Consider the following 15,609-nt stretch of genomic DNA (forward strand, 5'->3'; position numbering starts at 1 on the left):
TCATATTTTCCTACCTATTTTTGATTATTATTCTGTATGAACTTTGGTATCAATTTGTCTTACTCCATTATTGTTTGTACTTTTAATTAAGATTTTATTAAGTTTGTAAAAAGAAAAAGTTGACATATTCCTGATTTTTACTTACATAGGCTTTTGATATTTCTTGTTAACTTTATTTCTTAAGTATTTAGTTGTTTTATTGCTATTACATACTTTTGCTATTTTTTTAACATACATGCTAAATAGAGGCAAACTACCTTATTCAAAGCTCAGTTTTCCATTGTCTCTCACCCATTCTTGTTAGAATTTAAGTTTTCTTTGTTCTCCTCCCTTACTGTTAACTCTTCAAATAGCGTAGCCAAAAAATAAAATATGCTATGTTGACCAATTTCATTCATTATCACAGTATAATAGGAATTTCTCTGAAAACTTAAGATCTATAGTTTAACATCTGAAACTTACATAGCTGCTCCTTAGAATTTCATTATAATTAGTAGTTTCCAGAGAATAGTTGGAACAGGGTCTTTTTGCCCAGTTAAGTAAACCAACCGCTGGAACCCCTCCTAGTGGCATTGAGAGGCAGGTTTTTTTTGGTAAAAAGATAAGAAGAAAGGTTATGAGCGGAAAAAAAGAAAGCCAAGAATGATTATCCCTGTCAGTAGTCACATAAACCATATGAGAAATGTTAAGCTTTTAAAATAATTTCTAGTACAATAAACTTTGTTTCAGGAATGTTTGACCTAATGATTTGAGTGCCTCCCCTACTCTCTGTACCCCATCATACTGTGACAAATTATGTAATTAAAATAGACCTCATTTGGGCGATTTGAAAATGTTTATGATAAGAAATGCTTGTGTTGTAGGGGTAAAGCTCAGGTAGGTACCTAATTAATGTAATTGACCTTTAATATTAAAACAGAGAAGATTAATCAACCCCCAGAACTACTTAGGGTTGTTGGAAGTGACTTCCAATTTGAAAATCAGTAAGTGGTATTTTTAATTAGTAAATGATCTTAGCTTCATTAACTATTAATTTCAGTTCTTGTTTGAACTAAGTCTAAGTATCTGGTCTGTGGCTTAGTTACATTTGTACTGAGGTTGGGATGAAGGGCAGGGGCAGTTGATGTGAAGTGTCACCATTTTATTGTGAGCAGAGGGTAGTCCTGCTTTTAGTATATACTACTTTGAAGAGTAAAGAGAGCTAATGTCTTATTTTGATCCTTAAAGATATGATTAGTTTCTAAATAAAATCTGAGACAGCATAAAAGAAGACAACTTTTGTCCTTTAATAGTTTTGAAAGCTTGAACATATCCATTAACTTAATGAGACTGTTTCATCATCTGGAAAATGGGGCTGTTAGTACTACAGTAAAGCTCTGCCTCAATATTTGGCACATGTGCGCGCGCGCACACACACGCAATTCCTCAGCAAATTTTATTGTGTCTCCTCCCTTCTTTTTTTTTAACCCTTGTATGCTGTGTGAATCTAATGAAGCAAAAGATTATGAGAACATTTTAAAACTCCTTCTGTTATTCACTTGGAATAATTGTCCCCCTTCCTTCTTTGTTTTCTTTCTTAAATTTGGTAAACCTATTTTCAGGCACCAAATTATTTATATTTATAATGGCAATTTAGGTCACTTGTGTAAAGTCTGTTTACTGATAAAAGTGACAGAACTTGACAGAAATACTTATAATATCTTTATGTCTTGTGTAGCAGTGTTGTTTGGCTCATGGAGACTTACAGTTATCAAATGAAAGCTAAAATCCAGCTAGGAATAAAAGGGAAGAAGACCAGCAGATTGAGTAGGAGAAGTCTTACACTGTAGTATAACTCTAAGAAAGTAATAACAAAGCTGATGGGAGTCCTCAAACCCAAGTTGTCCTCTCAGAGGAGTACAACATCTCCCAGGAAAAGAACTTCCACTGAGTATGCCTGCCGTGCTCAGTCATTGGCTGGGAATACCTCATAGGAAGCTTTAATTTACCCCAGCTTGAGAGCTTAGTAGCTACCACCATTGGTCTTTGCAGCGGGGAATATGAGAGGCAAATTTTCATAGTCACCACAAGTTTCTTAAGAATACAGACTTTAAAAAAATATTCCATATAATAATTATTATTTATTAAATACATACTATATTCCAGGCACTGTATTAGGCATTACATCTATAGCATGATCTAATCCTCACAAAATTATATGTAAGGTAAGGATGCTAATCCCATACGTTAGATGAGAGAAGTGACCTCCAGAATAATTAGATAACTTGCCCAGATAAACTTAGATACAACATGGTAGTGAGTGAATTCTGGCATATATTAATACAGTTCCATATAATTTTAAAAGTTATTTATATCTGTTCCATTAATTACTCATTGCAGAGATATTAGAGAAGAATAATTCGGGATATTCAAAAGTTGGCTTTATACAAAGGCTGTTAAAAACAAGTATAAGACAAAATTATGATTCTGAAGTGTCTTAGCCTGGATCACTTTTTAAAAATTGGTTTCTTATACATGACAATAGAATTCATTTGGATAAAATTATACAAACATGGAATATATCTTATTCTAATTAGGATACCATTCTTGTGGGTGTACCCAATGGTGGTGTTCACTTAGGCATTTTCATGTATGTACATTGGGTTGTTTATTTTTTGGTGTTGAGTTTTCTTGAGTTCTTTGTGTATCCTAGAAATTAATGTCTTATCTGAGTTGAAGGTGGCAAAGATTTTTTTCCCATTCTGTAAGCTCTGTCTTCATGCTTGCTTCTTTTTGCTGTGAAGAAGCTCTTTAGTTTGATCTCATCCCATTTATTGATTTTTTAAAATTTTATTTCTTGCACTGTTAGAGTTCTTGTTGAGTCTTGTTAGAGTCTTGTTGGAGTGTGAAGCCTACATTTTCTTCTATTATGTACAGTGTTTCTGGTCTAATACCTGGGTTTTTGATCCATTGAGTTGATTTTTGTACAGGGTGAGAGATAGAGGTTAAATTTTATTCTACTGTATATGGATTTCCTGTTTTCCCAGCACTATTTGTTGAAGAGGCTATCTTTTCTCCAATGTATGTTTTTGGTACCTTTGTCTAGAATGAGATAACTATATTCATGTGGGTTTGTCTCTGTCTTCTGTTCCATTAGTCTTCATGTTTGTTTTGCTGCCAATACCATGCTGTTTTTTGTTACTGTAGCTCTGTAGTATAATTTAAGGCTGGGTATAGTGATGCCTCCTACTTTGTATTGCTTGCTAAGGATTGCTATTTCTATAAAGAACATCAATGGAATTTTAGTAGGAATTGCATTGAATATGTGTAGTGCTTATGATAGTATGGTCATTTTGACAATGTTAATTCTGCCTATGCAAGAATCATGGGAGGTACAGACTTTATGGTAATTTTATACTTTAGAAAGTGTCTAGGTAGGGTGATAAGTAAAAATTTTTTACACACACACATATATATATTAAAAATAAACTTAATTGAATTTTCAGGGACTTTATAGTGGCTGGTTTGGAAGGATTCTGTTGATATTTCAGTTTAACTTATATTTAATTTTATTGCCTTCACTATTCCAGAGGGGAAAAATTGGAGATATGATGCTTGTGGTCCCGAATGTGCTCTTTGTTGAGAAATAAAACTTGATTAAATGTATAATATGCTTTTCAAGTTTTCTCATTATTTTTTGTCTTTATCGTTATTTGGTGTTTATGTTGTTCCATGTTCCTGTAAATCTGTGGTACGTTCAGAAGCACTATTTAATATCAGGAGTTAAGAGTTGCCTTCCCTCCCCCACTTTTTTATTTGTGTGTTATAATTGTTCATAACAGTGGACTCTATTACATATTCATACATGCAAACAATTAAAGTTGATGTTTTAGTCAGCTTTTTCACTGCTGTAACTAAAAGATCTGACCAGAACAATTGTAGGGGAGGATACGTTTATTTGGATTCAGAGATCTCAAGTCCATGGAAGACCAGCTCCATTCTTCGTGGCTCAAGGTGAGGCAGAAGAACATCATGGTGGCAGAGTATGGTGGAGGAAAGCAGCTCATATGATGATTACCAAGCAGAGAGCCAAGCAGAAAGATTTGAAAAACTTGACTTGAAATGTGGGAGTAAAACTTGGGTAAAGGAAGTTGCAATTGTTAAAGACAATACTACCACTAAAGAAATGCTAAAGACCTTACCCAGAGACAATAAGAAAGATGGCTTGAGGACATCTCACGAACTGGCAAAACTATACTCTTCGCAGGCACAAGGTAGTAAAACTAAAAATTTGAGACCACTGGGGCACCCTTACACAAGGGGGCCTAGGAAGTTTTTTCAATGTGTTCAGCCAGCTAGGCACGCAAAGGCTCCTGCAGCCAGGATCCCTCAAGACTTGGCTACTGCTCAAGCAGATCTTGGCATCAACCGTGTGGTTCTGGTTGTGCAGAATTGAAGGATGCTGGAGTTAGGGGGTCATGAGGCCTTCACCAAGATTTCAAAGGAAGGCCTGGGAGACTAGGAAATGTTCCCCAGGGTCAGAGTCCTGTGGACAGGCCCTGAGAGGACAAAGCCTGGAGATGTGAGGAGGAAGCCCAAGCTGCAGTAGAGATCCCAAAAATCAAGAAATGACAGTAATATGGGACATTGTCCTAGGAAAGTTTCAGAAATTGAGCAGAGACAAACCAACAGAAAGGGCATTTGAGCTACAACCAGCAAGACCACAGGGGAGGAAATACACATGTCATTTGGAGAAAACATCACAACGCCATGTGCTCCAGACACTGGACACAAAACTTACAGGACTTGTTTGCCTAGCTGGATTTCATTTTTGCTTTGGTCCCATCCCTTCTTTCTATGCCCTATGTTTACTGTAGACCTTTATATATTGAACACTTGTAAATTGCTTTTGATTTTTCCAGGAGTTCACACTGCAAGATTGCCTTGAGTCTCAGAGAAACATTGGACTTGAACTTTTGGGCAGTCTTGGATATATTGAGACTGTGGTGACTCTTGGAAATGGATTAAATGTATTTTCCATTGTGAGATGAGTATTAGGTGTCTAGATATTAGGTGTCCCCCAAAAGCTTGTGTGTAAGACAATGCAAGAAGGATTAGAGGAGAAATGGTTGAATTATGAGGGGATTAACTGAGTGGAAACTGAAGGCTGATAGAGTGTGGTTAGAGGAGGTAGGTCATTGGGGACTCCCTTTGGGGTATGTATTTTGTACCTAGCAAGTGAGTCAGTCAGTGTCTCTCTCTCCCTCCCTCCCTTCTGATCCTCATGTGAGCCGCTTCCTGGTACCACATTCTGTTGCTTTGATGTTCCGCCTCACCTTGAGCCTCAAGGATGGAGCAGGATGTCTATGGACCAAGACCTCTGAAACCTGGAGCCTCCAAATAAACTTTTCCTCCTCTATAATTGTTCTGATCGGTTCTTTTATAGAATTTTTTATATAATTGTTCTGGTCTGCTCATATCAGAGAAAAAGCTGGCTAAAACAGTTGGCCAGTATCATTCACTGTTGTTTCTCCTTTGCCTCCCTGCCTCCCTCCCAAAGGTTGCTTTTTTATTAGATTCACTAAAACTTTGTATTTGTTGTTGGTGGTCAGCTGCCTTGATATTTTTTTTATAACAGTTTTACTCAGATACAATTCATATACTGTAAAATTACCTTTTTAACGTTTATAATTAATTGGTTTGAGTTACAGAGTTGTAAAACTGTGGAATTCCAGAATAGTTTCCTCACCTCAAAAAGAAACCCTATATCCATCCTTTTTTTCATCAGTACCCATCCTTTTTTTCCCACTATGCTCTGGAAATCACAAATTCACTTAATATTTGTTGGTATGTATGGACTTGCCCATTCTGGACTTTTCATATGAAGGAAATCATACAATATGTTATTTTTCATGTTTGGTTTCTATGTCTTACAGTAATTTTTTTTAGGTTAATACCTATTTTATCATGTCTCAGTATGTCATTCTTATTCCTGGTTGAATAATATTCCAATTCATGGATATGGTATGTTTTGTTTATCTCTTTATCAGCTACTGAATATTAGGAATGTTTACGTTTTGGGGCTTTTATAAAGATGATGCTATGAATACTTGTGTACAGATTTTTGTAGGGACAGTTGTTTTCATTTGTCCTGGGTTTATTCCTAGGGGTAGAATTTCTGGGTCCTATGGTGATTCTGTGATTGACATCTTGAAATTTTTATCTCTTTCCCAAAGCTGTACTGTTTTACAATTCCATAGCAGGGTATGATCACTGCACTTTCTCTATATCTTTGGAAACACTTATTTTTTAAAAACTATTTTCTTAAATTGTCAATGGACCTTTATTTTGTTTATTAATTTATTTATATGTGGTGCTGAGAATCGGAACCAAGTGCCTCACACATGCTAGGCAAGCGCTTTGCCACTGAGCCACAACCCTAGCCTTGGAAACACTTATTATTATCCTTTTTAAAATATTTATTTTTTAGTTGTTGTTGGATGATTATTATCTACTTTTTGTTTAAACCTGTCTTAGTGGATGTGAAAGGGATGTCTCATTGTCATCTTGATTTGCTTTTTCTGATGCTAATTATGTTGAACATTTTTAAATGTGTTTATTAGCCATTTGTACTCCTTCTTGGGATTAATGTCTATTAAAACCCATTGCCTATTAAAATTTTTTATTTTCAAATTAAAATATTCTTGGGCTTTTTTGGGGGAAGTTTTAGTTTGACAGAAAAATGAGTCGAAAGTACAGAAAATTCACAAAAGCTACATTTACTGTTGACCTTGCTTCCCTTATTATTATTGTCTTTCCTTAGTATAGTACATTTTTAACATTCACTAAAACAATATTGACATAGTTCTAATTGAAGTCTAGAGTTTGCACAATTATTTACTTTGCAGGGTACAGTCTATGGTTTATTTATGTATTTATATTTTTTTGGTAAATGCATCATGACATTTATCTACTGTTACAGTAGTATACAAAATAGTTTCAATGAACTGAAAATCTCCTGAGCTCTACCTATTCATCTTGCCTTCCCTCAAAATCCCTAATTATCATTGATCTTTTTACTGCTACAGTTTGACTTTTATAGATGGTCATTGTTAGAATCATACTGTATATACTTTTCAGATTCTTCAAATTGACTTTTATTGCTTAGCAATATGCATTTAATGTACCTGTATAACTTTTCATGGAATGATAGCCCATTTTTTTAGTGTTGAGTAATATTTCATTATTTGGATATATCATAGTTTATTTATCTGTTTACTTCTTGAAGATCATATAAGTTACTTCTAAATGTTTGTAATCATCAATGAAGCTTTTTAAAAGATTTCTGTGCAAGTTTTTGTTGTGGACCTAAGTTTTTATCACATTTGGGTAAATATCCAAGTAGCATAATTGCTGTATTTTATGGTAAGAATATATGTATTTATGTAAGCAACTGTTAAATTGTCTTCCAAAGTAGCTGTGCAAATTCTTATTCCCATTAGCAATGAAGAGTATTTATGTTGCTCCATATTTTCATTAGCCTTTATATTTTTGGACATTAACAACATTTTAATAGGTGTGTAGTACAATCTCATTATTCTAACTTGGAATTTCCTGATGGAAAATGATATTGAGCATCTTTTTGTATGCTTATTTGCTATTTCTATCCAGTTTGATACTATGCATCTGTGGGTTATACATACATGGATTCAACCAACTGCAGATTGAAAATATTGGCAGAATTTATAGTGAACATACACAGATTGTTTTTCTTGTCTGTGTTCTCTAAACACTACACTACAACATATGTTTACTTAGCATTTATATTGTATTAAGTATCATGCAATCTAGAGATGATTTAAAGTGTACAAAAAATGTGTGTAGGTTATATGCAAGTATTGTTCTATTTTATACAAACAACTTGAGCATCTACAAAGTTTGGTACACTCTCCCCCATCCATCTGTGAATATTCCCTGTAATCATAGGGACAGCTATATCTCCTTACTATATGTTTATTGCTTCAATTATGCATTTTGTCACAAGTAATGGAATGACAGATTGATGTGTTTTAAGAATTTTAAATGTTACTACATATATAAACCCAGTTCTCAAGGTTATTTAAAAAATATTCACTTATTTCTGCTCCTGTCTTCTAAAGACTAGAGCCCAGTCTGCTGAAGGTAGTTCTGCTTTTTTGGCTTATTGGTCCCTAACCATCCTTACCTTCCTCTTTCTTGACCTCTTATGTGACAGTAATTCTATTTCCTTTCCAGATTCCCAGGCATATACCTCTTTTTTTAAACTTTCTGAATTACTATAATAACAACAACAAAAAAAAAAGTGTTATTTTTCTGGCCATGTAGTTGGCATTTTGGTATTTTTAACAGCCATTAGAATATTGTTGGAATGTATATTCTTTGTTAATAATCTACTTAATTTATTACAGTAGAATAAGATATTAAGAAATCACATTATTTAATATTTTATTTTCAGGCAATGTGAGCATAACTTTGAACTTTCCCAAAGAAAGTTTGTGTGGTCTATAAATCTGTCAGGACTGTGTATGTCTTTTTTAAAAACTTAGCACCTGAGCCCCTTTCATGGAGTTAACTCCTAGTTTTTTTTTTTTTTCCACTGTAACTCAGAAAACAATAGGATTGTAAGAGTCTCCTTTGATCCCTGCTTAATTTGTTTTTTGAAAAGTTTGATTTATTTTTTATTATAGTTGCAAAAAAAATTTACATAAGTAACAGCAGCTCATTTCAAATATTTCTTACAAATCCTAAACTGGTGCTTCTCAAGGTACATGTGGTAAAGTACCAGTTTCTATAATTTCCAATTCACCAGACTGATAGTTTTGCAAAATATAGTACAAATGAATTGCTAGAAAAGTAAAAGTTTTAAAAATATAGAATACAGGCCTCAATTCTTATTATCAGAATCATAGATAAAAATTTAGTCTGCCAAATTGCTATAAAAGATTTTAAACACTCTCAATTCTGTATCTTATTGCTGAGCAGAAACAAATAGTTCATGGACTAGTAACAGATAGTTTGCAGTTCAGTTCTGGTGTACAGACTGTATTTTTTAATAGCACATACATAGCTTGTTGTTTAGGGTGTTTAATGTTATTTCAGGAGCATCTTGGTGATTATGATGTATAATTGTTGTCCTTTAAAAATTATTTTCATGTGTTTTCTTTTCAGAATCGAGAACTCCAGATCATGAGAAAGCTAGATCACTGTAACATAGTCCGATTGCGTTATTTCTTCTACTCAAGTGGTGAGAAGGTAAGTGTGACAGATAGTATGTATTGAATATTGTGATAAACTTGTTATTCTTCTAAAAATAATACTTCCCATACCTTTACCCTAACAAAATAGTTTTGCTAATTGAATGAAAGCATTCAAAGCATAGGCCCCAGTGATTTTGAGCATAAGAAATGGTCATTGAATATCATTAGTTATAGCAGGAAAATGCTTATAAGAATATAAAGGGAATGATTTTTTTAAGAATTTTCTCCTTTTTTTTTAAAAAAAAAAAGCTATCTTTAGTTCTAGAAAGTTTATATTTTTTATTGATACTTCTATGTTTTTTATGGAATCCTCATTTCATCTGTTTATTATAAGGAGGAAAATTATGTCATTTTGCTAAGTGGAAGTTGATGAGAGGTGAAGAGAGGAAGTGGGAGGACTCTGATAGGACTAGAATGAGGGTTAAACATTAGAAAGCAAGTTTAATTGGTCTTTGATCAGAGAAAAAAGATATAGTATTATATTACAGAGCTTATTATAAATTGTCACTATTTCTGATCACACTTAGTTTTGTGAAAGTAAAGGATAGTTAAGACTTTGAGCTGTGAATGTTCGTCTTCCTTGGTCCTCCATTGGTCTTTTTCCTCAGAAGATGTAATAACTTATGACAGTTTAATCAGTGGAGAAGAAAGCAAAGAAAACCAGTTTCTACTGTTGTACCTTGGTCTTTTTCTTTCTGCCCGTCCTTTTCCCCAGTTTTAATATTTCCTTAAATTTTTTTCTTTACTGGTTTTGGATGGGGGACCTGGCAAGGAACATGGAAATCAGGGATTTTTTTTGGTGGTTGTTGTTGTTGTTTTGAGGGGCAAAATAAATATGACTTGAATAAATTCACTTGATATTTTGGACTTAAGATTTTATGCATAGGGCTGGGGATGTGGCTCAAGCGGTAGTGCGCTCGCCTGGCATGCGTGCGGCCCGGGTTTGATCCCCAGCACCACATACAAAAAACAAAGATGTTGTGTCCGCCAAAAAAAACCCTGAAAATTAAATATCAAAAATTAAAAAAAAAAAAAGATTTTATGCATATAATATGTAATGTTCTTAGATCCATAATGTCTCTTGATTTCTAATCCAATATTAATTTACTTAACTGTTTGTAGATTAATCATTTTCCATTAAACTGTACTTAGATTTTCTTGGAAATTCTTTTTCTTTTCCCATGACAAACCCAATGATGTAGAAGAAGACCTATGTATTTTAAGGCAAGGTGGATCTATTATGTGTTGTGTATATATTTGTGTGTCATAGCTAATATGTGTGACCAGCCATACTTAGTAAATATGTCCTTTATCAACACTTGTTCCTTAGTCATTTTTAAGTTTAAATTGTGCCTCTGTTTGTATTGTGAATTGTAAACCTCATAGATAACTTTCAGTTGTCTTATTTCTAAACCCAATTACTTGGTTTATGCACCTACTGCCTATTACTCTCTTTAATATTATCTATTTTGGCAAGTCTTTGTTTTTCTGTACCTTTCCAAATAAGATTATGAAGCATATATTATGTTCCCAGCACTCTTAAAATGAAATTTTGCATCCTCATGGCTTTTTGTTATTAGATGCTAGACATCATAATTCCCCAGGAAGTAAAGGAAAGGTCAGAGTTATTTATTTTTGTGAGCCACTAGATTACATATAAATTCATTTGCGAAGGCCTCCTTACAAAGTTCCTAAACATTTTCTCTTGATTGCTTATTTTAATTTGTATAGCCCTCCCTGTATGCCACATACTGTTTTAATGCTTTATAAATATTAGCTTATTCAACTTTTATGAAATTCAAGTGTAGAAAGGGAAGAATATCAGACTTTGAAATGTAAGATACCTGATGGCTTACCCGTCTGGTTTTGGTTAGGTGGGAAACCCCCATCATAGGCAGCCCTTACCACAGACTTAATCCTGCCTTCATGGTAACAATTGACCAGCTGTTATCTGAGTACTTCAGAAAAAGACTTTCTCCCTGCTACTGCTTACAGCTTCCTATTTATCTTAAACATTCTTACAGATATAGAAATGTGATTAATAGAGGTTAACAAGGACAGTGAACCTCTATTAGGAAAAAAAAATAGACTTTCAAATATTTTACATATCTTAGAACTTTTTCTTGAGCATTGTAAAATTTCCAAAGTGAAAAACAGATAACTCTTAGTTTGGGATAGCTCCACTAAAATAAAGAAAAAAAGGAAGGGTGGGATATAGTGTAAAAAACAATTATCTTTGTTTAACAAAACAAGATAAAAGTTTTCTTTTTTTTTAAATAAGTGTTTTTCCAAAGCGCAAATCATTTTATGTTTGTTAACAGACTCAAATTATGTAGGTCCCTTATAATAAGAATCTGTAACAGAGACTTACAGAGGCTGCCTTCACTAAAGCAGTGACTCTTTACCTAGATCTGCAAATGCTCTGTGGGTATCTGAAAGCAGGGTAAAGCTTGATATCTCAGCCTTCATTTTGTATCTGTTTTCTTTCTTCCCTTAAACTTTGTCAAAAGAATAATTTTAAAAAGAAAAGTTTTCCGAAGATGTGTAGAAATAAATACACAGGTTTAAGACTTCCCATAATCTTCCAAGTCACCAAAAAGATCATTTCTTTTTGTCACTCATAATCTCCACTTATGAATTGTTCTAATAGAACTAACATATTACTCAATATATTAGTGAACTAATTGTAGACATAGGAGAAGATAGGTTCTGCTCTAGGGTTGAGAGCTCTGAGAGCTCAGGAATGAGTTTCCACTGCTGTTAGGGAGGGATCTAAAAGTCTTTGAATTTCTTACAAGTCTCTAGAGATTACTAATTTTTGAATGTAGTAGTCCTATATTTGGTAGATATTTTTTTTCTAGCATAAGCATTGCCTTTGTGTATTTATGAGGAAAGTTTTGAAGAATGAAATAATTAAGTTTGAGATGGCCCATGAGACGTGCACATAGAGATGTCCAGGAAGTACATACTTGGATGACTTCTTACAGTGTTCTATGTTAACGTTGACAAGGTTGGATAGAGAGGGTGTGTGGAGTTGGAGGAGGAAGAAGCCTGGATGTTGTTTAAGATCAGGACAATAAAAGGTCAACAGTTTGACAGTATTTCCTTCTGTTCCTAGAATTTTTTGAGGGGTAAGAACAAACTTCATTTGAGAATGATATAAGGAAACCAGTACCCTTGGGTGAGATTCAGATTTTTGTCTAGGGGAAGACAGTAAAAAGAACCCTTCATGAAGAAAATGAGATTATCTGGCAGTTTCTTTTTTGGATTTCAGAGAGCATAAGGGAAAGCTTTGGGAAGGAGATCAGTGATAAGAATATGAGCCTAAATGAAGCCACGAGGAGGCATTAGGGGGATGAGTTGAGGTTATTGCAAAGATCAAAAGGAACAAGAATTCATTGTTTCAGGATTATAGAAATGAAAGGTTCTGGTAGGTTCTAGGTTAGATGAGTTCAAAGGTGTATGGAAATTTTAGAAATCGTACCATCTTTTACTCTTTCCCTTTTTGTCATTTTCTTTCAGTCTTTCTCCACTGCTCTCTATTGAGTCTCTGTCTCCCTTTTTGGATTTCTTTTTTTCTGTCTGTGGGTTTTGTCTCTTTCTCTTGGTCTTTGTTACCCACTTCTTTCCAATTTCCTTTCCCTCTGTAACACTGCCTCTAGTTTCTGCTCTCTTCTCTCTTGGTTATTTATATTCTGTGGTTCTCCATCAGTCTTTTTCTGGGTCTCTGTACCTCTCTTTTGTTGGATTTCTATGTATCTTACTTTCTTTGTATTTGTGATCCTCTACAAATTTCCTTATAGATTCCTACCTGGCTTGAATTTTTCTGTTTCTTAGTGTCTTTTCTCTCTGGGCCTTTATTATTACTCCCTTTTGATTTAAAAAATATATATATATATATATTTTCACTGTCACTGTCCTAATCTTTGAGAGTTCTATGTATCTTATTCCATATGTGCATGTTTATATAGGTATATATTCTTAACTACTTAAAACCTTTCTGAATATTAATGATCTAATTAAACTTCCCCTATTACATCATAATATTTAGTTACATAATATTCTGTTAAGTTGTACTATGTAATATTCTCTATTTCCCTTTGGTTATTTTTAATTTTAGAATTGTAGCTAACCTGTTTTTGTCTATAAGCATTTTTCAGCTCTGGGTGTAGTTAAAAGAGTTATTTCTATAATATTAGGTAAACATTTTTATTGACTTCAGAGTGGCTGAATGAGATGTCCATTTTAGGGAGCTTCTTTGTGTTGTATTTCACCTTGTCATTTTAAAGACTTGGTAACTAGAAATATTTGGGTTTCCATTCCAGTTGTGCCACATGATAGCACCTTATGACTCTGGGCAAGATATTTACTTTTGTAAGTTTGTCCCCTGCCTTCTGTATGGTAGAGATTTTGTAAGGAACAAATTTAAAAATGTTTATCCAGTGCTTATAGCACCTGGCATGTAAACATTAATTTATCATTTTACAATAGCAAATATATATCACACTTGTTGTGCATCAGATATTGCCCTGAGCTCTTACCTGTACTTTGTAACTCACTTAAACCTCCTTATACCCCATGTGAAGAATTGTTACTGTTGTTATCTCAATTTTTTTAGAAAAAGAAACCAAGAAAATACCATTTAAATTACCTGAGTTATACAGTTATAAATGAAAATGTTGGGAGTTAACCCTATGCAGTCTGATATCAGAGTCTTATAATATGCTTTTCTATTTAGCGTAGAATGTGAATTTCTGCAGAAGCAGTATACCAGAAAGGTAACATTGAAAAATACCTTAGCAATGATGCTTGAATAAGGGAATATTGTAAGAGTAGCAGTAGTAAAAATAGTTATTGTAGCAATAATAATAGTAGTAGAGGTAATAGTAATGATAGCTAAAAATTAATATATTCCTTCCAGGGCATTAATCTAAACACTTTACTTTTATTTAGTCATTTAATCCTCACAACAGTCCTGTGGAATGGAAGCAGAGAGAAGCTAAATGACCTTCCCATAGAATCACTCAAACCAGTGTTTTAAACTTTGGGTCTACAAAAGATGTGTGACCCTTCTCAAATGATTGTGTCTTTTATTATCATTACTAATACTTCTACTACTATTATTACTACTGCTTCTATTATAATATGTCCTTATTCAACTATCATTACTAACGATTATGTATTTTTTAGTGAGACCTAGTTGTATCTTTTATTAGATTCTGAAAGAGTTCTCTACCCCAAAAAGATGAAGAACAATTTATTGAGTCATTCATCTAAGAGACAAGGAGATGTGATTATAGCTAACTGTATAAATATTAAGAGCAAATGTTTTAATTTTTTTATAGGGGAAATACTGGTGACAGGGGTCTTTAACCACTGAGCTAAATCTTTGGCCCCTTTTGTTTTTTATTTTGAGACAGCGTCTTGCTAAATTGCTGAGGCTGGTCTTGAACTTGGAATCCTCCTACCTCAGTCTCCTTCCTGAGTTGCTGGGATTACAGGTGTGCACCACCATACCCAGCTATTGTGTTTTTAATTAAATGAAACTTCTAAGTTATAGAAAGAGTACCTCATCAACTTTACAATCTGTAGCTTTCTCCCCCCTTTCTTTTTCTTTCTCTCTACCTTCCTTCCTGTGTGAAAGTCACAAATAGCAAGGAATTTTATTCACATGCATAAGGGCACACATATATGCACAATTGTTTTCATAAACTTGATTCCTAGAAATGGCATTGCTGAGTCAAATTGGGAGTCTGTATGTCTTCACTTTGGGCTGAAATGGGTTAACCTATTTACTTTCCCAAAAGGTTGCATGAGTTTTGAGTTTCCACCAGAATGGTGTTGTGGTGCATTTTGGAAAGTGACCTTTTCTCATACTTAGGTTTCTTAGGATTGAATTATCTTTTCCTGTTTGATAGGTGAAAAATGGTAACTTCATTATATTTTTTATTATATTTCTTTAATTATTAGTAAGGTTGAACATCTTTCCACATTTTTGTTGGCTATTTGTGTGACTATCTATCTTCATGCTCTGTGTTGGTCAGCTTTTCATCTTTGGGACAAAATACCTGAAAGGGAGGGAAAAAAACAAAACAAAACAAACAAAAAACCTTGGAGGAGGAAAATTTATTTTGGTTCATGATTTCAGAGGTTTCAGTCTGTGGTCAGCTGGCTCCAGTGCTTTGGGCCTGAAGTAAGCAAAACATCAGTGCCAAAGGATACAGTACAGGAATGCCACTTACCTCATGGCAGACTGTAAGCACGGAGAACAAATGAGAGAGGAAGGGGCTGGGGACAAGATATACTCTACCAGGGTGTGCTGCCTATTACCTAC

At 34.0% G+C, this 15,609-nt stretch overlaps 1 protein-coding gene across 2 annotated transcripts in view; it reads left to right on the forward strand.

Annotated features, from left to right (window-relative positions):
* Positions 1–15,609, forward strand: part of Gsk3b (glycogen synthase kinase 3 beta) — a 164,844-nt gene that overhangs the window by 79,766 nt on the left and 69,469 nt on the right. For both annotated transcript variants that reach the window (XM_027935936.2, XM_027935937.2), the window contains exon 3: positions 9,187–9,270. In XM_027935936.2, coding sequence (XP_027791737.1) covers positions 9,187–9,270 — 84 coding nt within the window. The remainder of the gene's footprint in view (positions 1–9,186; positions 9,271–15,609) is intronic.

Source organism: Marmota flaviventris, chromosome 8, assembly GCF_047511675.1.
Source record: "Marmota flaviventris isolate mMarFla1 chromosome 8, mMarFla1.hap1, whole genome shotgun sequence".
NCBI classification, from domain to species: Eukaryota; Metazoa; Chordata; class Mammalia; order Rodentia; family Sciuridae; genus Marmota; species Marmota flaviventris.